This window comes from Saccostrea cucullata, unplaced genomic scaffold, assembly GCF_032062105.1.
Source record: "Saccostrea cucullata isolate Sc308-1 unplaced genomic scaffold, CSIRO_AGI_Scuc_v1 ctg2010, whole genome shotgun sequence".
In the NCBI taxonomy this organism is placed as follows: Eukaryota; Metazoa; Mollusca; class Bivalvia; order Ostreida; family Ostreidae; genus Saccostrea; species Saccostrea cuccullata.
Window position 1 is genome coordinate 51,649 of NW_026937014.1, and position 26,223 is coordinate 77,871.

General features: G+C 32.1%; 1 protein-coding gene and 1 long non-coding RNA gene across 3 annotated transcripts; both read left to right on the plus strand.

Moving 5' to 3' along the window:
• Positions 1–1,968: 1,968 nt before the first annotated feature.
• On the plus strand, positions 1,969–7,862 carry LOC134247061 (uncharacterized). Its single transcript, XR_009987761.1, has 4 exons — positions 1,969–2,010; positions 4,864–4,903; positions 5,808–5,873; positions 7,763–7,862. It is a non-coding gene; the product is annotated as an uncharacterized LOC134247061 (long non-coding RNA).
• Positions 7,863–11,702: 3,840 nt separating this feature from the next.
• On the plus strand, positions 11,703–22,857 carry LOC134247060 (C-type Lectin CRL-like). 2 transcript variants are annotated; one of them, XM_062729398.1, is made up of 7 exons: positions 11,703–11,884; positions 12,153–12,191; positions 14,378–14,431; positions 15,258–15,308; positions 18,577–18,656; positions 21,408–21,507; positions 22,107–22,857. In XM_062729398.1, the coding sequence occupies exons 1-7, from the start codon at positions 11,776–11,778 to the stop codon at positions 22,331–22,333; spliced, it is 660 nt and encodes a 219-aa protein (XP_062585382.1). In that variant the 5' UTR covers positions 11,703–11,775; the 3' UTR covers positions 22,334–22,857. The 2 variants fall into 2 exon arrangements, with proteins under 2 accessions (XP_062585382.1, XP_062585383.1); XM_062729399.1 differs by lacking the exons at positions 14,378–14,431; positions 15,258–15,308.
• The last annotated feature ends 3,366 nt before the right edge of the window (positions 22,858–26,223 follow it).

Below are 26,223 nucleotides of genomic sequence, written 5' to 3' on the forward strand. Positions count from 1 at the left end.
TTACCATTAACCAATGAATATCTATAGTGTAACTATAACTTGTTCGGTTCTCATTTGCCGCTAGGCATGAGTATTACTTTGGAAGTGATTGTTATCTGCATTATGCAAGCAGTTTTCTTTAGAAGTAAAAGTATCGGGTGTTTCGGGTAATACCTTACATTTGTAACAACCAAGGACCAGTGTCACGGTAAGCGTTCAAACGATAAAAACACCCCCCCCCCATGAAAAAGCCCTCAGTGATATAATTGAATTAATTAAATGTTTCTGAATTCCTAAAATAATGTGCACGGTACATGTACATACTATTCTTCATACGCCATCTTTAAAATTAATGATATTACATAGGGAAACAGTATACCTCAGGAAATGCGAATTTAAAAAAATAATATGTATTTTCCAATTACATTTGATCAACAAACACATATCAGAAATAAACATTAGCAGATCTTTTGAAGAAATTGCATAATGTTTACACATATATTTACATTTGCAAATGTTTTCCTTTATATAACACTACTGAAAGCACACATTATAGTTTATGGAGTCAAGAGGTCATAGATGTGCTTATGGATAAACCTTCGACGTAATTTCTCAGTGACGTCTTAAAGGATCGATGTGCGTTCAGTGGACTTAATACATGCCGATGGGTTTGAAAAATAACGCATTTAGGCAAATTAAAAGTATGAATAGGTCACAAATGTAAATATAAGTAATAAGGTATCATTTTAAGACATCTATCTGGATATAAATACTTGTAGGTGCGAGATTAAACTCATCATAAAATCATTCGGGTTCTATGGAATTTAATCTCGCGACTAACCTGTATTTATAGCCCGATTTTTTATTTAGATGTTATAGATGTTAAAAAATGATACTTTATTTCTTAAATGAGGTCTTTTAGTTTTTTCTGTTTTCTTCAATCATTTTACAATGCATAATGTACTGTGTATAAAGATTTTCATATTGTTACAAAACATTACAAATCGCTTCTAATTTTATGACACGTGAAAAAACATCGATATATTTTGGATTAAAAGAACATAAATTTCAGATATGTAATTTCATATAAAAAGTGTTGCATGAAAAGATTTAATATTCAAGCTTCATTGTGAGGCTTTATTTAAAATTAAAGAGTTATCCATTTTTACTGAAGTTTTGAGTACCTAAAGAAGATAAAAGAAGTAAAGTCACATAGGTCCATTATTGGCCCTACGAAAATATGTTAAATTTAACTTGGAACCTTGGTGACCTCATATTAAATAAAAATGACGTAATTTTAACTCTTATCCATGTGTTATAACGTCTTGAATGTCGTCATTTTCCTCAAATCTTGAAAATTTCTGTAAAAATGACAAAAAATTAAGCTGTATATTTAATATTTTGCATAGCCCCCAACCCCTGATCTAAAATATTTAATTATACAATGAAAGAACTGTTACAGAAGATTCTAGTTGATGAAAAAAAAAATTGGATCGCGGGGTGGGCTCATATTTTTATCAAATGTTGAACCCATTTTCTTAAAAAATTAAGAACATTGCAGTTTCACAACGTCTGAGTTTCCAAACTTGGACTCTCAGAGGAATTTTTTTTATAGGAAATGAAAGCACTAGGTCTCTACTTTATGTTGATGTTCGAAATGGGACCTAAGGACTTGGTCGGTTAATTGGTATATTGAATGGGCCATTTTATGGAGATAGTGAATCTACCTCTTTTTAAAGAAACTTTTTAAAGAAACTTCGACTCTTTATTGACTGATCCGGGCTTTTTGAAAAAAATATCTTTTCCCATCAGATTTGTTGATAAAACATTAAACTGTTAAGTGAAACACTTAAGATATTTAAGAGATTGCTGATTGGGTGAAAAAGTTGGTCATGTTTAAAAAAGAAAGATATATGATGCTTGCAGTGATAACCTTCCTTGGCATGTGATATTTTGTTTGTAACTTTCTTTCTCATATCTTTTTTCCTTAATTCCTGTGTACTTTTCCCTCAGAATAAAGGAATAAAGAAGGTATAGTTATTTGTTTTGATTTTTTATACTTAAAGAAAAAAATAAATAGATAAATGATGGATCGAGTTCGAAATCATTTTAATTCGTTCCAATAAGATGTTATATTATTTGTAACAATATGTTTATTTATGCAAATGTGTTTTTCCATTTCGTTGGTAAAATATGTAGTTTTCGTTGTTTATTTAATGTATATCTCATGTTTAGGAGTTAACCGACGTTGTGTAATGCATAGTCTCAGTTTCTGGGGTTCTGTGGAGATTAGACGCTAGCTAACATCGGAGATATCATGTGAATGTTATCATTTTTAGATGCTGCAAGATTTTGTACACGTCATTATTTTGTAAAAAAGAGAGAATACCCTCCCCCACCCCGTACAACCATCCCCTTTGTTAAGCTTAACTTTGGGATTTAATAGTAAATGTCTTTTGTTTCATGGCCTGTTGTTTGTTGCCACTTTTTTCAGCTTAAATAATTGATAAATTTGTGGGGTGGGGGTGGGGTTGAGTACTGTCAAGATGTTCCTTTCATTTTTGCGGAGATCCATAACAAAGTGTAGATGTAAATTGTACAAAGAATCGATATTGATATCTCCCAAATTTCATTTTTTTTTTCATTTGTGTAATCAATAAATGATATATTTACAACAATACTTTAGTCTAATAGAAATTGTTCTATCTGATGTATCCGTATAAGTATCCGTATACGTATCGAGGTATGAGAGGCATCTCAATCCCGATGTCTAAACCATCTGGTTACATTGCCAACGTTTTATGTTTGGTTTTTAGCCTCATTCACTAAGAAATGATATGAAGTGTGATATTTTTAATAAAAACATATCAGTTGCTGTACATCCTTATCCGTCATGTTTTTGGGGGGAGGGAGTGGGTGGCTAAAGGTTTAAAAATAAAATTTGAATAACAAGTACAGTGTATAATTTTTTAAAAGTAAAAAAATTCTCTCTCTCTCTCTCTCTCTCAATATTAGGGATTCATTCTTCATTTTCGAATTAATATTTACAAGAACACGACATATCCCCAATAATATATAATTTTATATACAGTTTAACCTCTTTATCATAATCTTGTACATTGTAAAAATATGAAGTTTTACATTAACTGGGAGAGATTTAATCATAGTGTAAAAAAATGTGTATGGGGATTCACTGAAAATCTCCATCATCTTTTTCTTTTTTATTATTTTTTATGCCATTCATTATTATGTATTTGATGGTTATAGTTCTCCAGAAAAATTTTGGATAGCTGGTAATTCTGGGGCGGATTGAATACACTCCATAAATTGTAGGTCGATAGCCGTATCATTGGCGGCGCAAACAAATAGAAAGTGGGGGCGCTGATTGAAGAGGGGGGGGGCTAAACCAACAAGAAAAGTAAACCTCAATTTTAAATGCCTATATATTATGTATCGTGGCATATTTCTGCCCCTTGTGTGCAAGTTATTTTTCTATCAAATATGTCGACATGCAAGATAGTTATGTCAACATGCAACATAAATATGTTAACATGCAAGAAAATTGCAATCAAATAAATATTATAAAAAATCTTCAAAAATCTAAAATATCCCCCACATGTGACATCCAACATGCTACTTATTTATGTTAATGTGCAAGTTAAATATTTTGACCTGCAACTTATTTATGTTGACATGCAACTTATTTATGCTGACATGCAATCTAAGTTGCATGTCAACATATTTATCTTTCATGTTAACATAAATCAGTAGCATGTAGCATGTTTTATGTCACATGTGGGCAATATTTGAGATTTTTGAAGATTTTGTAAAAAATTTTATCTTATTGCAATTTTCTTGCATGTCAACATATTTATGTTGCATGTTGACATAGCTGTGTTGCATGTTAACATATCTATCTTGCATGTCGACATATTTGATAGAAAAATAACTTGCACACAAGGGGCAGAAATATGCCACCATAAAAGTCAAAAGGCGTTATCAAATTTTGTGTGTGCACATGGTGAGGCACAGACGTCGGAACTGGAGGGGGAGGGGGGCTTAGCGCCCCCCTCTCCCACATTTGCAAAGATAGACATACTATAAGCATTAAACATTGAGGCGTAGGATAAGCCCTCTTCCCACTTTAAACAGGCATGTTGTATTCAAAGAAGAGTAAGTGATAGTGTTTGGAAAAAATGGCAATGAAAATAGTTCGGACACCCCCCCCCCCCAAAAAAAAAAAAAAAACACACACACACACACAAAATAGTGTTTAAGTGCTTTTTTCTTGTCAAGGTTTTTTAGGGCTGATTATTTTTTTCTTTTTCAATTAGCCCCCCTCCCTACTTTCAATTTGCTTCTGGCGACAATGTGAGGGGAGGGGAAACGGAGGGAGTTAAACAGGTTAATACTTGACTTCATTTTCATTTGTTTTTTTAAATAAATATTTTTCTACGAAAGGATAGAGATTTACAACAGTATAGTATTTTTACAGAAAAATTGCCATTTGCTATTTTCCTATTCATGACCGTGGCTTATTTAACCATAAACAGAGATGGAAATTGTATCAAATGGTTTAGACATCGGGATCGAGATGCTTTTCATATCTCGATCGATACGGATACGTATACTTATACGGATACGTCAGATAGAACAATTTCTAATTCTTGGTTCTTTATTCAAACTGATCGAGAAATAAAGAAATAACAGAGCTGTGGGAAATTTTGTTTTAAATTTATATTATTATCTTATGGAAGGAATAAAAAAAACTGTGTTTGGTCGGATTATTTTCTTGCATTTTTCTTCTTTTTAAAATATTTCACAATGTACACATAATAAATATCAATTACAATTAACTTCTAACACAATAAGAATTTGTTGTAGAACAAGAAAAGTTGGAGGAATAATCAAAACAGCAAAAATGGTAGGTATTGGATGATTTTTTTATGTTTCTTTTAATTACATTTTGAAAGGGACACAATCTTTTAGTTTTTAATTCTTAGATGCATCAATGATTTATGCTATGTTAAAAATAAATGTATTTTAATTGATATTCTGGAAATTAATAATTGAAAATTACTGGTTTTACTTGATCTTTAGGAAAAAAAATGCTGCAGTTCTTTCTCTCCATCCCAGGATATTGATGCTAGTAGCTTATGATTATGATCAGATTTATAGTAAGATCTTAAACTGGAGTTTCTTTGAATGTGTAATTTACTCAAATTATTTCCTGCTTATATATAAATGTCTGTGAGTTTTCCCCATATCTAACTCCTGTCTTTCCTTGGTTCATTTATGATAAGTGAGAGGGGTTGCAAAAAATTAGACTTTTGTGGGTTTGTCTCTTATTTACTCTCCCTTTTGCAAATTTTGTATTATCAGAATGTAATTTTTGATGTTTTACTTTTTGAACTTGAAAAAAGTTTAAACTTTAAGCAGGAATTATTATTTTCAAGCAACTTAACCATTACAAGGTCCTTCAATGGACCTCATGCCATAAAATACCAAATGAATGCATTTTTTCGGTAATCGCCAAAAGGACCGACTTTCCTTTCATCTTCTTCCTTTGAATTATGGAGAAAAACTCATTTGGTGAGATCTAGAGGAAGATAATTATCAATGCAAATGTAGGAGGTTGTATTTTATGGTCTCATATATCTATTTAATTTAATTCCTCAACCTCTATGGGATATAAAATGCGTTTACACGTGATCAACTGAAACAATTACAGTAATTGGCAAATGAAAAAGAATGTAATAGCTATAAAAGTTTGACTACATGTAGTAACTAAACTTAATTTGAATTTCTTGATGTTGGTTTATAACTAGGCAGCAGTTCCAAATGAGTATACAGAGCCCAGCATACATTACATCGGAACATCACATGAATCAAAAGTAAGTCATGATTATAAAGAGGGTGTTGCAGTTCTTTTGTTTTTACCCTATAAAGTTTTGCAGATGATACAATTTTTAAATTAGCCTAAACATGCTAAAGAAAACGATGATAAACTTTTCTTTTCAGATACAACGGTAGATAAAACACGAAGAAAAATATCGATGTAAAATATCTATAAATGAAATGATAATAATAATTATCCATTAAGTTAAAAATGAATGAATTCGTACCTTTTACATAGAATGGCATTGTTTAATAATGTTTACTTATTGAAATAGAATTTTGAAAAACTGAAAAATTACGAAAAAAAAATCCCTCACAAAGATAATGAGGTGTACGTTAAAAATAGCGTTGGGATCAGTAAATTGGTAAATTTATTAGTACGTACATGTACATTGAGAAAATTTGTTAAGTGTTGTTTTTTCTATATAACAATGGAATTTTAACAAAATGTAATGTATTTTAATATAGATCCAAGCACAGATAATATTTTTTAACGTTTACCCGAGCGACCTTACTTGTATGCACCGAACCTTTTGTTTATTGTAAAATCCGGAAATTGAATATTATTATTCTAGATCGTAAGAACAGTTTTTAAGTAGTGTTTATGGAGCTTTCAGGAAGCTGATTAAAAACCAAAACATATGATACGGAAAAGAGAGCTTCAAACTCGCTGTTTAGAGAATGACTCACAGGATGCCTTTAAAATCATAAAAAAATTCAAAACAAAGTATTACTTACCGACCCTTCTTTCTATTAGTGTAAAATGAGAAGATAATGTACAGTGGCCGTGCACAACTATTTAAACAATAAATTCTCAAATATTTACACAATTCATAAATTCTAGGGTTAGGGTTATATACACGATTCATAAATTCTAACTCTGTCTACGGACTAATAAGTTTTACAATATATATATACAACTTTATTATATGATTGAATAATTTCCCTCTCTCTGATTGGCTGAGATCCAACAATGATAGAAAAATGTTACGTTATATATTGACCTGCATGTGACCTTTCAGGTCATTACAAGGAATTATTGCAGGTCAAAATAATGAATCACGTGACCTTCCAGGTCAATATAAGGAATTATTGCAGGTCAATACAAATGTATATTGAATTATTTCTGTTCCATTTTTTTGTTACAATGTGTTCTTATTGAAATGTCTCGTTTAAAAAACTTTCAATTAAAGCAGAAACAGCCTTATTGGAGTTTGCTATCATTTAATCATATATAATAAAACACTTATTGGTGTTTTTTGAGTTCAGTAAGATGATTTAGCCACCACCGAAATACAATATTGACTTTGCCCTTCGGGCTCGGTGAATATTGTACTCCTCTGGTGTCTAAATCACCTCAAAAACAGAAATAATTGTATAATTTTTTTTTTATTACATATGGCTGAAAATATAAAAAATAGCTTTTTATGTACGCTTGAGGAAAAATAACATATATAAAAACTACGGAACGATCTTACAACAGTTCTATATGTAACGATTGCAACGTCTAACATATTTAGCTATACAGGGTGCATAAAATATGTAAACACGTGACTAAAGGTTCAATCACCTTATGAATCCCCATTTGGTTTCCATGAGTAAAACGTACATTTATCTAAGAGGGGAATACAGACCAGGTTAATTTGAGGGCGGTGCTTATTATCTTGAGCTTTAACCTCTTCATGTAATAATGTCCATCTCGATGTTAGGAAAAAATTGCAAGTTTCAGCAATAACCTTTATGAACAGTTACACGAAATTACGATGCTACAAAGCCATTTCTTATAAGTCTTGGAACGGCATAATTATTTTTCTTTCATACTGTTGGATTTTCAACTAAAGCATTGGATACTTTGTTTAAAATGAGTTCTGGTTTCACCTGCTAGGAAACATATTCTGACGATTATGCTACTATACCAATACGGCAAGACACTGACGCGGAGTACCAAACTCTTGTAAGTCATTATGATGAACATGATATCATTGCTTATATCTTCTGTTTTCTTTAAAGCATAAGGATGATTGAAGTGCTTTTATGATTTCGGATTGCTACAGTTGCATCTTTTTGGGGCTCCAAAAATCATCATCAACCATAACACAAGTCTTATATGCACTGATATTTATTATTGCTTTTTATGTATTATTAATGTTTTAATTAACGTTTTGTAACTGTTGAGACAAACAGGTGTCTCAGGGCATAATAATCACCATCTGTGCTTGTCTTGGGAAGATATATTTTTCGATGTGACACAACCTTTTAATCTGGATAATAGAATTATCTGATGATGATGATGTCAACGGATCCATTTAATTTAGGACTATCGAATTACATGTAATTTATTTGTAATGTGTGTGTAAATTACTCATTCTGCATGAAACCTCAGTGAGAGAACTCCAAAGTGTTTGTTATTAATTTTTACAAAAATAGTGCTCCCAACTCTAAAAAATACTCTTAAGGTTAAATGATTGGTTAACATCCTTCTCGAGGATTTTTCACTCATACGGAAACGCCACGACTTGCCGCTGTAGAGCTCAAATTTTTTCCTATACTCGGCATTTAGGGCCATTGAGCTAATAGTGATTTTTAGCTGGGATTATTGCTCAAAGAGCAATTGCCGGCTTATGACATCCTGTTTAATGTAGGATGTCCACCCCACAGTCGCCAAATTAAAGTTACGCGTAAAAATAAAGTATGCACGCTCAACCGCTTCTGAGAATATACAAACGCTAAATAAAATATGGAAGTTTATCTATACAAATTAACATCAGCAGTAATGACTTTGAAATTTTCAGTCTTAAGTCAAGTAGCATAATTATTTGCGTAAGGTTTTTGATAGTCAACCAGATTAGCCTTTAGTTTACATTCGGCGGCACCAGGTTAACACAGATCCTTGTAAATTCGGACCGTGGTTGTGGACCCCTAAACTAATCATTAATATTGATATTTTAAAATAATTTATCATCAGATTTTTTTTTCAGATAAGATGATTATATGTCACTGAAGACCTTATCTTTTTAATTGTTTGTGTTCTTCCTGTGTCTGAAATTCTTGATATTTATCCGTTGGTACAATATAAAAGTATGATTCATATACAAAATTCTACTTTGTAAATGAGCCCGGCTCCTAGTACTCCTGAGTACTTTGATTTTTCCTGCCAGCACCCTCTTTGACACGGAACCTCGGTTTACAGGGTCTCATCCAAAGGACTGATCTCAACATCCAACGGTGGGATTCGAACCGCGACATAAGGTTCAACTTCTTAGTTTGCGACTCTTGCAGAGACGCTCTAACAACTGTGCAACGCACACGACTTAGATTAAATAAACCTTTGGTAAAAATATTTACAGAACACAGTCATCACAATCAAAAGCTAATGTTTCACAATTAGAAAAGAAACATATAAGAATCATGAAAACTGCACTGCTTAATAAATTTCATTGTGATAAACCGCCAGTATATGCATCCAAACCAGGGAAGTTTGGATGTAACGGCAAAATACTGTGGTTTCATCAATATTCGTTGAGCACCAATTTTCGTGGATTTCGTTGTTGAGCAGATCCACGAATTTAAATGTTCATTGAATTACGAAATATGACATTCATTTGTATGGGCAATGCCTTTGTCCACGAAATTACGTATCCTCGAAAACGTGTATTTTACAAAATCCACGAAAATTGATGCCAACGAAAATTGATGAAACCACAGTAGTTGGAATTATTCATTATTTAATAGTTTTTATCTTTGAGGTTTTTGTATTAACACATTTTCTGTAAAGCTGAACACGATTCGTAAAAGTATTGTGTCCGCCATTTTAGTTCTCGAGACTCGCTACCCTGCAGACCCCTATAAATAGGGCAAGAATTAGAGACTGTTCAGTTTAATCAGTCGACAACGGTGTAGACGGACGTATGCTATACAGGACTTGGTAGCGAGAATAATAACGTAATACTTCGTCTAATGCAGGGAAGTAAGATACCAAATAAATTTACAATTATAGGTACATAAGTCAGTGCAGTATACAAACAACATAGATAAATGTAACTGCAATAAAATATAAACAAAGGCAATGCAAGATAACCAGCACGAACACGGGTCGCCATTCCACGCCGATACCTGTGACAATAAAGCAATCATCTTGTATTGATGTATCGTAGATAATTCTATCAAAAATGCGGTATGCCTATTTACGAGTCGTGTTCAGCTTTAAGGCTAGCTAACTGTTGGAAAAAAAACTGGGCTTAAAGGAATAATATCATCAAGAAGTAAGACGGTTCATTTTACTGCTTTTTGGGAAGTAGGTGTTTGTTCTATTTCGCGCTAAAATTTAGCCAGGGTAAACAAAATCCGAACGACATAACTCTCTATTGGTACAAACAAAGGAGTACCAAATACTTTAAATTTTGTTTATTTCTCCCCCATTTGAAACTGAAGGTACGCCATATTAAGATCGTTTGATGAAAGTCAATATGATCCGGAGATCATAAGCTACTCTGAGAACTGGATATGGATTCTAAACTGTGTTTGCATTCAGTCTCTGATCTTCGACTTAGTCCCCATTTCTTGTTTTACTTAATGTTGATAGAGAACATGCATGTTGTTCCGTTTCATATTTAGTTTTTATTGATTAAGCTTGGAAATTTTCTCAAATTATCAAATAAACTTGCTCCATATATCCGCCCCCTCCCCTTTAAAATACAATATTGTTGATAAGAAAAATACATATTTATGTCTATAGAAATGTGATTCTTTTTACGAGAAAGAAGTCAGAAAATAGTGCGTTGAATACCTTTGCGGGGGAGGGAATTCAAATTAATGTTCACTTCACTCGGAGTTCAGTGAAAGCTTAACATGTACAATGTACGTACATGTATATGCTATTGTTTTCGATTATAGGCTGAAAAAAATTCAAACATATTTGAAAAAGCGATGGAGAGACACCAACGTTAAGATTCATGAGATTTCTTTCGATCACCAAATTAGAAGAGGGGGGTATCTTTGTACTCTACAGGTTGTATTATACCCCACGCTTGAAAAGCGGGAGGGTATATAGTAATCGGTATTTCCGTCTGCCTTTACGTCCGTCCGTCCGTCCGTCCGTCAGCTACGCTTTGGGGTACCCATCTCTTATCCGTAACTCCTCTCATACCACTGAAGGAAATTTAAAGAAACTTTCACAGAATCTTTATTACATATTGCAATTGTGACCACCTATTTTACTTTTTGATCCGACATATATTTTGGATTTTCCAGAGCAAAACATTGACACTGCCATTTTATTCACGTGGGAGGCGGGGATATCATTTAGTGAGCTCATTGCTCACAATGCCTGTAGTTTTAACCTGATATCCTCTAACATATCCACAAAATAAAGAGGAATTTTGTTGTTGAATTATCAAATCACTGTTGTTATTTTGGTTTTTGTTTATGTGTTGCCCATTATAAAATCAGATTTTCTGAAAAAATTGGCAATTTCCATGTCATCATAATTATCTTGTATGTTGACGTAATTTATTTTGCATGTTGACATAATTCATCTTGCATGTTGACATAATTTATCTTGCATGTTGACGTAATTTATCTTGTATGTAGGGGGCAGAAACATGCACCTATACCATAAGTCTCAAGTAAATACCTAGTTGAACAATATTTGATTGAGATTGGGTTAAATACATGCAGATTTATCATATTCTACAATTCATTCGTCTTGAACAATTATTTACTTATCTAATTTATTCCTTAATTAATTAACAGAAACACTGAAATTTTTATAAAACTGATTTTATTTATCGATCTTATTGTTTAAACTATCATATTTACAGTCTATAGAAAAAAACACCGGCCTCGGACCCTAGGCTAAAGGATGAATTTCAAACAGAGGGAAATCAGCATAAACCTTCTATGAATTCTAAGCTGAAATTACGAATAGCCACGCTCATTACTGTCAGTTTGATCATTTGCTTGTCCATAATCAGTACAATGTTTGGACTTCAGAAAGATGGATATAATGGTAAAGCAAATGTCTTAATCAACATAATATTATTATTATAGTGATTAATTAAAATAAGCCTTTATCTGATACAAACAAAGAAAAAAAATAGTTAAAGAACAATGTCTGACATTACAACAAGAAAATTAACCGTATGATAAATATAACAGCTTAGTTTTTAAGTACCGGGATATTTCCTTTTCTTTCCCTGTCTAGTAATCTTTAATCAATGGAAAATATATGCTTGCTGTGTTATATTTATTTGATTTGTATAATATATGCTTTTCAGAACAAAAGCGGCAATTGATACGTTTGCAGGATATAACAGGTGATTTTTCCTGTACAGTTCCAAATTTTTTTGTAAAAAATATTATTTCTTTGCTTAATGTAATTGCTCAATACATTTGAAATCTTGAATTTGTAGATAAACAGAAACAATCACTTGAAAAAAATGTGTACCGAATGGAAAATGCAACAGGTGAGTTTTCTCTGTTAATCGGAAAATATGCCTTTTCTTCATTACATGTAAAATTGAAATTAATTTGAAATTAAATTTATCGGTATAATTTATGCCTTTCAGAACAAAACTTGTCATTAAAGCAGCAATTGATCCGTTTGAAAAACATAACAGGTGATTTACAGTTCTTTAACATTTTTGTTAACAACATTGGATCCTGATACTTAATATCTTAATTTTGTTTTTGCCAATTATATTTTTAGTTTCTTCATACTTACAATGTAGCTTAATCAAAATTCAAATCAAAAATGGGGGAGGGTTAATATGCTCCTTTTGGCGTTACAAAACATTGAATTTGACCTTTTTGCACTGAACTTTGTGTCTTAATTAAAAATTACATCTTCGACGTTTTCCCTCCAATATTTTTATCCAATTAAGTTATTCCGATCCCCATGTTTATAAAATTAGCAGTTAAGTAATAAAAATACACATAAAAGTATCTTTGAATCCACAAAGTTATGTAAATTTATCTACAGTATTTCTTTAAAGTTAAAGATGAAAGTTAATCATATTATGTAGGGAAAATTTTCAAATCTTCAATATTTTTGCAGAAAAAGCGAATTGGAATATCAGCCATGCATTTTCAAATTTCAAATTGATCAGCAAAAATTTACATTTCCAGCTTCTTTGTCTGAGATAAAATTACAAATTGTAAATGTACTTTTTTCCCTCATCAATGTATTGGCGCGGTTCCAAAGAAAAACCACATGCGGGGTGGAACAAACAGCTAGACAGGAAAGGCGTTTATGCAAATTATCACGCAAGCCAATCGATTGATCACATCAAGAAATCGAAAAAATAAGACAGTTATTCCTTGAATAAATTTTAGGTTAAAAACGATAGTTATCCAGGCATTTAGAGATATTGTCATGACTTTTACATTCATTTGGTTTTTTGTCCTCTATTTCTGTTATGTATTCTTTAATACATCGTGTAAAAGGCTTTTGTTATCATTGCTAGACTCCACAAATCACTTTTTATTTCATATCATGCTAATAAGTTTTGGAATCAAAGGCTGGATTCAAGAAAATCTTATTTCTCTAAAACTGTATCAATTTTTTCCTATTATAGGGTAAAAATGTTAACTTTTATAAGACCTTTTCTAAGACTTCCAAAAACCTTGAATCATAAAGATGAATAAAATGAAAATTGCTGCATGAAAGAATTTAATTTTCAAGCATTTTAAATTGAATATTAATTTTTGGAGTTAACATTCCTTGCTGAGGATCGGATATCCTTAAAGCAGCAAAATCTCTAAGTCCATTTTAAAAAAGACACTTTAAAATTGTGATAAAAAAAATTCATATTGCTTCGCATAATCAATTTTTTTTACCTTTTTACACTAATAAAATGTTACTTTTCTGGCATTGAAAATCTAATAAGCAAGAAAATTATTATTATTAACTCTTAATCTTTTTCTGAATTTATAGGTCAAATTTATCTTAAATATTTAGAAAAGAACATCAAAAGTGAGGGTATATGATGTAAATTTTCAGATATAACAAAAAAAAATAAAAACAATTGTACGTTAAAATTGGTTCATTTTTTCCCTGGATTTTCAGAATAAATTTACTATATTTGTCACATTGCCTTGAAAGAATTCATAAGAAATAATTTAATAGATATTTCAGAACCAGTAGAACACATTTTACGGCGAAAAAAAAAAACAACAGTTTTTTTAGCATTGAAAAATAGGAATCTAATATTAAAAGTACTGTTAAAGTTCAAAAAGGAAAAAATTGATCGTTTTCTCCTAAAAAAAAAAACCCTTAAGCTTAATTCTACTTAAATGGAATTTAATCGCGGTTTTTTCATTGAATATGGTTGAATTTACATTGTAGAACTCAGATTCAATGTTAGAACTAAAAGATTATGCAGAATTGTATAAATAAAGTACAGAACCAAAATCCGTTCAAAAGCTGAGGATCGAACGTCCTTAAAAATGTTTTCTTTGCTTAATGTATTTGCTGAATACATTTGCAATCTTGCATTTTTAGATGATCAAAAACAGTCACTTGAAGAAAATGTAAACCGTTTGGAAAATGTAACAAGTGAGTTTTCTCTGTTGATAGGAAAATACCTTCTTTGTTTAATATACAGGTAAAACTTATATTAATTTTAGATTAAATTTATTTGTATACTTCATGCTGTCACATCAGAACTGATTTTTAAAGCAGCAATTGATTCGCTTGAAAAATATAACAGGTGATTTTTCAGTACAGTATTTCTTAATGTTGTTAAAGATGTCTTTTCTTCGCTCAATTAATTTGCTTAATAAATTTATTTTTTTGTAATCTTGTATTTTTAGATAAACAAAAGCAGTCACCAGAGAAACATTTTTTTTTCTGTTAGTCGGAAAATATCAATACATGTATACCTGAAAAAAATTAAAGATCAAATTATCGCTTATAACTCCATACAATAGTTGAGAAATAATTTGATAAATGCATTCAAAACATATCATTTTTGGCGTCTGAATCAAACTTGTGAAAGGATTATACGTGTTTATCCAAAGAATCATAATGCTGAAATGAATAATTAAACATCAATAATAAATATCTAATAACAAATAATTACATTGCTGGAAATACGGAACCCAATCATTTTGTAATATCCATTTCTTAAACTTGTATGTAAAATCAGACCTTGAAAGACAAGGAATCATTTCAAATTTGTAATGAATACATGTACATGTACAACACTCGTGACAACATTGATATACATATAATAAATTTATGTTTAAAAAAATCAATAACTTCCACCGATATGTCATTGACTGGAGAGTGATAAAAGAAAGAGAGGGGGGAGGGGGAAGAGAGAATGATTGGTTATTGGTAGAATAATCAATCACAAACTATATCTTATCATTTTGAACAGAAAATAACGAGGATTTGAAGAAGCGAGTTAATCGTCTGAGCAGTCTTTCAGGTGAGATTTCCTACTTTTCTTTCTCTCGCTTTTCCAAGTTTCCTGATAAAATATGTGCTTTTTTAGTTCACCTGAGCTGAATGCTCAAGTGAGATTTTCTGATCACATTTTTGTCTGTAGTCTGTCCGTCCGCATGTCCGTCTGAAAACTTTTCACATTTTTGACTTCTTCTCAGGAACCAAACTTACCACAAATCATTTCTGGGGTGAAGGGGATTCAAATGTGTTCAAATAAAGGGCCATCGTCTCTTTCAAGGGAAATAATTAGAAAAATGTGAAAAATGTGTTGGCATGTTTTAAAAATCTTCTTCTCAAGAACCACTGGGCCAGGAAATATGAAACAAAGCCATAATTAATCATATATATAGGGAAGCATCCTGAGGTAGAGTAGATTTAAGTTTGTTCAAATAATGACCCCAAAGGGTAGAGTGGGGGCCATAATGAACGATCAAAATTTACATAAGAATATGAAAGAAAATCTTTAAAATCTTTTCAATAACAACAAAGACATGAATAGACATATTAATAGGGATGCATCCTGAGGTAGTGTAGATTTAAGTTTGTTCGAATCATGACCCCGGGGTATGGTGGGGCCACAGTGGATGATCAAAATTTTACATAGGAATATACAGGAAAATATTTTTCAAGAACAGCAAAGCCATAATTGGTTTTACTTTTTAAAGAACCTATATTACTGCTTAGTAAAGAAGATGGGGGAACAAGGCGGGCAGAATGCCTATAGCGTCGGATATTAATAAATAATATTTAAAATGTGAACTGAATATTTAAGTTAACTTCTTATTATTAAAATTTATGAAAATATGAGAAAAAATCCTTTTGTGAGAGAAAAAAAATTTCTTTTATAAAAATATAAGATGATATTAGAGGAATTCGAACCCTAGCAATAAAAGTCGGACGTACATTTGTATGACTATCATACGGCTTTGAGACTAAGGCGCAAACCACTTGCTACATGGCGAATGATGATTATTGGCATTTAAATCATGTTTCTGATATAACCTAAGACTTAATGGACTTGAAGTATTTCTCGGAAAGATGGAATTGCTTTGTCATAAAAGTGTACTTTTAAGGTATAGTGGGTCTTCGCTCCATGTTTTTGTAAACCAAAAAATGTATTTTTATTGCAACAAAACAAATGGAGCGAAGACTCACTCATATTGAAAACAAGAGGCCCATGGGCCACATTGCTCACCTGAGAAGCTTTGACTATTCTGTTCTTTACCAGATTTCCCCCTTGTATTACATAATGCATCCCCACCCTATCTCACTGATCATAATTTAGACATATTGAAATATAAACTACCCCATGATCCTTCCATGTGCACATTAGTTTAAGCTTTTCTGACCCAGTGGTTCTTGAGAAGAAAATTTTCAAAGATAACTATATATTTCTATTTTTAAAAAAAATTTGATTCCCTATAGTGGCCCCGCCCTTCCCCCAGGGGTAATGATTTTTACAATTTAGAATCTACATTACCCCAGAATGCTTCCACATAAGTTTCAGGTTTTCTGGCCTATTGGTTCTTGAGAAGAAGATTTACAAAGGTTTTTCCAATATATTTCTATATAAAACTTTGATTCCCAATTGTGGCCCTGCCCTCCCCCCATTATTTGAACAATTTAGAATCTAAACTATACCAGGATCCCTCCACATAAGTTTCAGCTTTTCTGGCCCAGTGGTTCTTGAGAAGATTTTCAAAGATTTTTCCTATATATTTCTATGTAAAACTTTGATTCCCCATTGTGGCCCCGCCCTTCCCCTGAGGGTCATGATGTGAACAATTTAGAATCTACACTACCTTTGGATGCTTCCACATAAGTTTCAGCTTTTCTGGCCCAAATGTTCTTGAGAAGAAGATCTTTTAATGACTTCACCCTATTTTTGTCTTTTCTTGATTATCTCCCCTTGCGAGTAGACTTGGCCCTTTATGTTAACAATTTAAATTTCCCTTTATCCAAGGATGCTTTGTACCAAGTTTGGTCAAAATTGGCCAAGTGGTTCTTGAGAAGTAGTCGAAAATGTGAAAAGTTTACAGACGGACAGCTAGACGGACGGACATCGGACAAAATGTGATCAGAAAAGCTCACTTGAGCCTTCGTCTCAGGTGAGCTAAAAATTGTTAAAGTCTGAGAAAATGATTGTTTGTGTTCTTTTTAGTGTGTATATGCTTTTTCAAAGGCAAATATTTTCAGTCTTTGTGAGATTTTTGTAAATTGTAGAGATTTTACATTCAGTACACTTTAATATCAGATGGAATATCAAATAAAATTTGGATATAATTGAGATTAAATTTTCCACTTCTTAGCCGTCGCACTACAGTCACTTCGCCCGCCTTATCCCCAATCTTCTTAACTAAACCCGTCACTCAGTTACCTTAGGTTTGCAAAGCCACACACAATTTTATATGATAGAAAATTAAGAATAAGTGAATATTAAAAAAATGCGTAATTAGGGACCACAAGGGATAAATGCTAAATCTGATACGCTTTATCTCAAAAGTCTTTAATATTTGAACGAGCTTTACTAAAAATAAATATATTTCGTTTGTTTGATGTTAAACGTCCTTCTCGAGATTGTTTTTACTTATGTGGAAACGACACCACTTGCCGATGGAGGGCTTATAAAATCTCGGTATTCAGGGTCATTATGCAGTGAGGGAATTTTTTTGTGCCTGTATCTACTGCGACTCACGACTTCGGTTTAGTGCGGTCTTATCGATAGATCCTTTCTCTATGCCCCGCAGCACTTGGATTCGAACCCGCGACATAAAAAATAGCTTCTTACTTCGAGCCACGAGAGCAGACTTTCTAGCCATTCCACCAATATCCAATAAAAGATGTTTCGAAAAATATTCTTTTTATTTTCTTATTTTCAATTTTTACAAAACGTCACGGTTAAGGTCTAAATAGGCATGCCCTTATATATTTCTTTTTCTATATACCCAGAAATAGCTATAGAGAAGTAATTTTTGAATAATGCCAAAACATTAAATGTTCAGAATTATTAGAAAATTTCTAATTTATAAGACGTCCAGCAGAGCTTAATGTCTTAAGTATATGGTTTAACGATTTATAGTGTATGTAAAAAAAATTTATAATCTTTTAATTTTAGTTTACATCAATGAATATCTCAATATCAAAAAACAAAATGATATCTCATCTCTTTCAAAAATAAGACGGAAGACCTAAAGGTTTCTTGCAAGGAGATTTCATCTAGCTACATTGTATCATTATATTTTTTTTCCTAGTTTCATTCTACGAAATTTCCACCAGAGGAAAATCCACCTATGTACTGTTACCCGTCAGAGCGAGTTGGGATTATGCTCAGGTGAAAGCTATATGTATTGACAGATACTTACATTATGTATATGGTTCTTTTTCGAACAAACAAATGGGGGTGTATCTGGAAATCACCTTATATGTTCGTCCGTCTAGCTGTCTGTACGTCTGTCTACTAGAATATGTTCAAACGTGCTCGGTCCACATCTCTTCTTACGGAGGGACATAAGAATTTACTACTCTACATAAATTTGTTCATGAAGTGCGGGTATGTTTATTGACCCAAATTCATCTGGGCAAGTGCAAGGTCACCAAAAGAAAAAAGTTCATAATTTATGACAATATCTTTCTTTTTGATAAATTTGATGAGTTCCTATTTTACAAAAAGATTGCTTCTGACCTGGGAGTGTGTAAAGACCTTAGACAAGGTCATTTTGGCAAGATTTACGTCACTGAAAGAAAGTTCTATTCCTGTCCGGTCCAAATATTTCTAACGAATAAACTAGGTAATGTATATTCAACCCATGGCCTGAGTGTGTTGTGACCTTGACCCAAGGTCATTTGGGCAAGTTCAAGGTCACTGAAGAAAAAAGTACATTAGTTGACTCTGGTGCATATTTAAATATTCATTTTAAGTAGATTGTACCTTAGCTTCATTCATTCAAGATATAAAGAACAATAATTTTTTTACTCTAAATCTTTCCACAAATTGTGAGCACCTCTTGAAATCTACATCTATGAAAAATTTAAAGAAATAAGTCCAGAAGGGGGTATATGTTCCTTTTGGACACTTCTAGTTATACCCGCACTTTCTAAAGAAAGTTCGGGTATGTTGTTGTTATTCATGTCCGTCCGTCCGTCCGTCTGTCCCACTTTTCTTCCCTGAACTCCTCCTACATTTTACACAGTAGCTTAATCATCTTTTGGGAGATGGTTGGTGGTGTCATGTAGATGTGCAGTAAAGTTTCGGAATTTTGATTTTGCCCCGGGGGTCAAATGGGGGTCGAAAAATGACGTTTCTTATGCAAAAAGTCCCGTCTTCCCTGAACTCCTTCTACATTTTACTCAGCAGCATAATAACCTTTTGGGGGATGATTGGTGGTGTCATGTAGATGTTCAGTAAGGTTTCGGAATTTTGATTTTACCCCGGGGGGTCAAATGGGGGTCGAAAAATGACGTTTTTTATGCAAAAAGCCCAATCTTCCCTGAACTCCTCTTACATTTTTTTTCAGCAGCCTAATCATCTTTTGGGAGATGGTTGGTGGGGTCATGTAGATGTGCAGTAAGGTTTTGGAATTCTGATTTTGCCCCGGGGGGTCAAATGGGGGTCGAAAAATGATGTTTTTTTATGCAAAAAGCCCCGTCTTCCCTGAACTCCTTCTACATTTTACACAGTAGCCTAATCATCTTTTGGGAGTTGGTTGGTGGTGTCAGGTAGATGTGCAGTAAGGTTTCAGAATTTTGATTTTGCCGCGGGGGTCAAATGGGGGTCGAAAAATGACGTTTTTTATGCAAAAAGTTCCGTCTTCACTGATAACTTCACAATATGAAATTCGTCTAGTGTGGCATGCGATAATCTTTGACCCTTTTTGAACTTTAACCTAATCGTTTGGGTTTATTTTACCCGGCCCCCACTCTACTTAAACTTGTACTTACCGACCTCCACAGGTCTTGTCAACTTCATGAAATTTAATCCAATTATAACACAAAATGAATTAATCCAATGCACACCAGACTGCAGCCTGTGCTAATGCTATTCTGGTCGGCAAACCCTCGTGCCGTCCATTCCGTCACCTTATCAGATGAAGTGGGAATCGGCCGAGGTGTACATGGAGTTTAATCTGAAAATATGATAATGGGTGACGCAACTTGATGTGATGTAGAAATTTACATGTTAACATGTATAGTACAAGAACAAATTTTAAATTAATTCATAACAAACGATGTTTTAACAAAACTGTTCTATCTAGCCTATTCCAAAAAGTATAAGCTGTGTGATTGTGGTGTCGAGGGCGGTGGGATTAGTAAATTTAAAAAGGTTCTATTATGAGCAAAACATTTATCAAAATCTAATTTACATCATTAATAGAATTCAAACTGGTACATAATGAATTGAGCATGTAAAATAAATATAAGAGGCTCTGAGTTATAGGTCACAGGGAGAATTTCATACTCAATTTGATGAATACATGTAAATTATATAGAATTATTTTGACTTTTTCCTTGGAAAGCCGCCCAATATGTAGGAGCGTGTATTTGGAGGCAAACACCTTAGTGCGGGTATTACTGTCTCATGACAGCATCTAGTTAGTCTTTAGTAGTTCTTTTTTCAGTCTCAATCTGATAAAAACACCTGCAGAATCTTTTTTTAGTATTATTTTAGCGGTATTAACATGTCACTAATTGAAAGAATTTTCCTTTAAAAATTAAAAAAAAAAAATCTTCTTCAGTTAATTGAAAAAGACTGTCAAGTGCTGTTTACCCTCACATAGGGATTAAATCATGATGTGTGTGAAATTACCTGGATGTTTGTGTTTGATTTTAAAAGAGTTTGGAGCTTACGTTTGCTTAAGGAGTTTCAGCATCATAAAGTGATGACGTCGTCACTTAGCAGCATCGGTATGGAATGCTTTTAAATAAAATATGAAAGTTAATCTGAAGACTTTCGCCGTACACTAATTGGGCAATTTCAAGTTCATTAGGCGTAGGGGATATGTTTTGTAAAATTATTTTTTGAAACAGGTCCATCACGTGCTATTTTGGATAAAGGTATTATCACATAGAAATAATATATTTTCAGGTTTTATGTTCTGATATTGGGGGTTCTTTAGCAGAAATTGAAACCGAAGAGGAGTTCACGTCTTTAAACTACACTCTGCGTGTGGTTGAAGAATTTAAAGGTACTATTTTAATGCTGTTTATAAATTGAATTTTCATATTTTCTAAGCTTGGGGCATTTATTTACAGTGTAATTATTTGTTGTTATGGAGGAGGGAGGGAAGAGGGGGGTTGTAGAACACTAAATCTTCATTAGCATGTCAATCACATTTAAGAAATTGCAGCACAGAAACACGATACTTTTAAGGTGTTTCACGTTTCCAAGTTCCAGCTTTTTTGTAAGGGTATTCCTTATAAAAAGGTATTACATAGTAATGCAATGTGCCTCATTATGATTTACATGTTTTTGCCTTCCATTGTTATTTTAGTTAAATTGTTTTCAGAATTATCTGAGTGAATAGGTAAAAATAAAGTATGTGTCAAAAAGTTTTGATTTTACAAAATCTTATTTTTCGAAGAGAAGATTTAATTATCGTTTTCATTTGTATGATCCGTAAGTACTAATAACCATGAGAAGTGTTTTTTGAAATGTTTTCGTATGTTTGATTTTCTCTACAATGCTCAAAAAGTATAAACAAAGAAGAATAATCATTATAGTTGAGTAAAAAATAACGTAAATGAAAAAAGAACTTCTTTTCTATTCATAAATTAATATTTCTAGATGACTTATGGATTGGCGGTACGGATAAAGATAAAGAGGGTGTTTGGAAATGGGCTTCTAGAAGCACACCTATAAAGTTAACGTTTTGGAGGCCAGGCGAACCGAGCAATTCTCATAACAATGAACATTGTCTGGAAATGGCACTTTATAGTGGATATTTATGGAATGATATTTATTGTGGACATAAGCGAAGATTTCTTTGCGAAATTCTGCAAAATAATGATTAATTTTTTCAACATGTTTTTTTCCAACGAAAAATATTTTTTTGAGTTAGTATAATCTTGTTTTTTTTTTTTTTTTTTACTCTTTTATACTACTTAATACATCTCTCTCGTTGATTTTTCATTATAGAAGTACATGTATTATAATTAAAAATATCTTACTAATTAATAAAGTGGGAAAAAATGCAACATTTATGCATAAACATATGACTAAAAACGTGATACAACTACTTTCAATTTGTCAAACAAGTACAGTTTATGATATAAACAAGAATAGGAAAAAAACTTCCATATTATTTTATAATTATCGTTTAACAGAGGAAATGTACATGAAGTTTGACCAATTTACTTAAAATTAAAATTTCATTAAATGTTTTCAAATTTTTAATTTTCTCTCTGTATTTTATATTGCATGACATGAGCAGTTCTGGGGTGGATTACTGAAATGAATACATGACTATTTGTACAATATGTACTTAGTTATATTTGAATTAGCCATGTCGCTTGTCATCTTATTTTTGTGTGTAACCCAGTTTTCCATCGGTAAAAAAGTTATTGATACATGTATGTTTCAAAAAAAAAGGTTGGCATCTGCCAAAATGGTTTACCTTTTGTCCGGATAACTTTAATAAGATTTTTATAAATATTTGAATTCTTAAGTAGAAATTAAGCAGATTTAAGCTATATTTAAGTAATTATAATATACACAACATCATTAAATAAACATTAAACCAACTCAAAGGCTTTTATGGATGCTTGATTGTAGCTGAATTGTGGGAATGTATCATGCTTATTTTTGTCTGTTTAAGTAAGTACATGTACTAAACATGCATGAATTCTATTTTAACTCATTTCGTAGAAAAGTTCAGGAGAAAAAGAATAATATAACTATATTGACAATAATGAATAATTCTTGTAAGAAAAATAATAAGTTGTGGTATATAGGGTGAGTTCACCATGCATCGGACACATACCTTGCTTCGGACAACTTTAGGCAATAAACTCTCTTTCAACTTAAGTGTTCTGTGTATTTATTTGTTTCTGTCAAAAAGACGAGGATTTAAATTTTTTAATGATACCGATTGTGTTTATCATGTTGTGATAGAAATACCCCGCAAATGGCCTTGAAGTTACGTCATATTTTACATCATCATAGGGGAATAACCGGAAATTTATGATTTTGCAATTTTTAGAGTTATCGTTCTTTTAAATTCGACTTCCACGGAACGAGTCGGACTTGGGTGAATTTTGTCAGAGATTGGTAATTTTACATAAATAATAATTAAATTTCACTTCAATGTTTGTTTAATTCTTATTAGAGCTGGTTTTTACTAATATGCTATTTTCACCGTACATCGGACACAAATTAACCATGCATCGGACACTTTTTGATGCAAAGGTAAGCACTACCATTTTCATATAGAACCCAGCTGACAGCTGTTTTTTGCGGGAAAAGAAAATAAAAACTCTATATTTTCAGTCAAAATACAAGTTATCGAGGAATATCAAGTTATCTGGAATTTTACTCAATTTATTTCTACAAACCAGAGTATGATAAACCATGAGAAAAAGGCGCGAATTACGGCATTATAAGCATTTTAAAGCATTTCTAAGGCAGAGTGAGATCTCGAGAATCGCTCTATATTTGTGCAATAATATTGTCGATTAAATTAAAGTTGAGGGAATTTTCTTAGATAAAAGATAAAAATATATCCATATCAGGGATTTTAAAGCACTGTGGTAAAGGTAATATATTTCCCGGCCTCCATACCGTCTGTCCGATGCATGGTGAACAATGTCCGATCCATGGTGAATTTTCAGTTTTTTTTCTAAAAACTCGATTTTTGGGGATATTTTCTCAATAAACGGCATATAATTGTGTCCTAAATTGTTATTTTAATCACAAACTAAATGTTAAACTCCATTTTGATAATTTTCCATTGGTAGCGATATCACTAGAATTTGTTAAAGTACAAGGGTATCCGATGCATGGTGAATTCACCCTATTATATTTTGTGAAAAAAATCAGAGAAACTTATATATTTGTCACGTGACATTTTAGAATGTGTTTGCGCTATCTAAATGCAATAAACAAGCAATTACATGTATCAGTCTGTTAATAAATGCAGTGTAACTGTTTTTCAATAAATAGTAGAGGGATATTTGGACAGTGAAGATATATAAGGAGTCTTCATTCTTTATGCACATGTACTATAAAGGTCAAGGTCATATCAAGAGGTCAAGGGTTGACCATTGTGCATCGCCCACTGAATCTTTTATTTATTTATTTATTTTTGGCCATTGATCCCATTGACATTTTTTTAATCGCAAACATATCTGAAACCACTAATTCAATTTTCTTCAGATTTACATTTTATTTAAGAACCCATTTGATTCATTCTGTTGATTTTTGTAAAAATTGAATCATACGTGTTCTCTTTAGATAGGATATTAACATGTGCATTTTCAAGTCTGGCGCTATGTGTGTTCTTTTTTTTTACTGTTTTACTCAAACTTTCAAGTTTCAATATAACTTACTGAGATTAAGTTACGAAAAGGTTGTCTTTAACCTAACCCTAAGCCTTTGGTCTTTAAAAACAGTATTGCACAAAGAAGAAGGTATGGTTTCCATACAAATTTTGCCCTGTGATTTTCTAAAAAATGAAACTGGTGTAAAAGTTGAAAACTCATGCATTTTAAATAATTGAACTTCAATGCAGAAAAATCATACGAGTCATTTTTCTCACATGTGTTTTTAAATGCTAATTATGACGTCATAAACATGTGCATTTTCCCGTATTTTCTTAAAAAGTTGCAAAAGACACCAATTTTCAATGGAATTTTCTTTCAGATAACATTGTCCACAGGCATCGCCCACAAAGATCTTGAGATATGTGATTTGTTATTGAATTTTGCACAAAATAAAAAAAAATTAACGTGGGCGACGGCTGTGGACACTGTTTTCTAAAGGAAAACAACCCTTGAAATGTGCCATTTTGAGGCTTTTTCTGTTGAAAATGGAGAAATGCTTCACATTAATGACGTCATATTTGCAGAATGGTAAGCCTGCATCCCATATTCTTTCCTGATTTATCAATGTCATTTATTTAACTAATATTTAAGCCAGTTTCAAAACTTTTTGATGTCATTACATTTTTAGGGCGCAATAAAGCTAAAACCATACCTTCTTCTTCTGCAGAAGATCAATTAATAATGATGTCACAATGTACCAAGAAGGGTCTTTAAATTCAGACCTTTACTTGGCACTTAGCTTAATTGAAAGTTTTATTACCTCCAGTTTTGGTCTTTAAATATCACATAAATACTGTCACTCATTAACTAAGGAGTCTTTTTAATGTCAACTTCAGGGTACTAGTATGTACAGCCAGATCTTTTTTCTCATTTTGGTAATTGATAAATGAAAGGGTAAGTTTAATTGCGAGTGCTATTTTATTGTAAAATAAACCAGCTGTGTTTCATAAAGTGTAAAAAAAAATTGTATCATTTTATCTTATTGATCTGAGGAAAACTTAAGTTGGCTTATTTTTTCAAATCTTCTTTTCAGCTTTATTTTTATCAAAGTATAATTTACACCACTTCCTGAATACATTATTGAAGTAATGACTAATTCTTCTTCGGCTGAATATTTATATTTAATTCTATTTATTGGGTAGTTGTGGTAAATAAGAACATTCAAATTTAATGCTTGGGCATTTGAATACATGTACACATGTTTCTCACACATTTCAAAATAATCTTTAAAAAGCCAAATGTGTACAACGCCGAAATTCTTTTTATGTTAAAGTAAATACTAACGACCAAAAAATAAAGATCAAGCCCAGAAATTCGTAGAGGTAAGGAATGTGAAGAATGACAATATTAGAAAAAAATAGATA

Bases quoted from the DNA above. Each gene is read 5' to 3' on its own strand.
- LOC134247060 (XM_062729398.1), top strand. From the start codon at position 11,776: ATGAATTCTAAGCTGAAATTACGAATAGCCACGCTCATTACTGTCAGT. The intron at 12,192-14,377 runs GTGATTTTTCCT...TTGCATTTTTAG, and splicing joins ACGTTTGCAGGATATAACAG to ATGATCAAAAACAGTCACTT. The intron at 14,432-15,257 runs GTGAGTTTTCTC...CATTTTGAACAG, and splicing joins CCGTTTGGAAAATGTAACAA to AAAATAACGAGGATTTGAAG.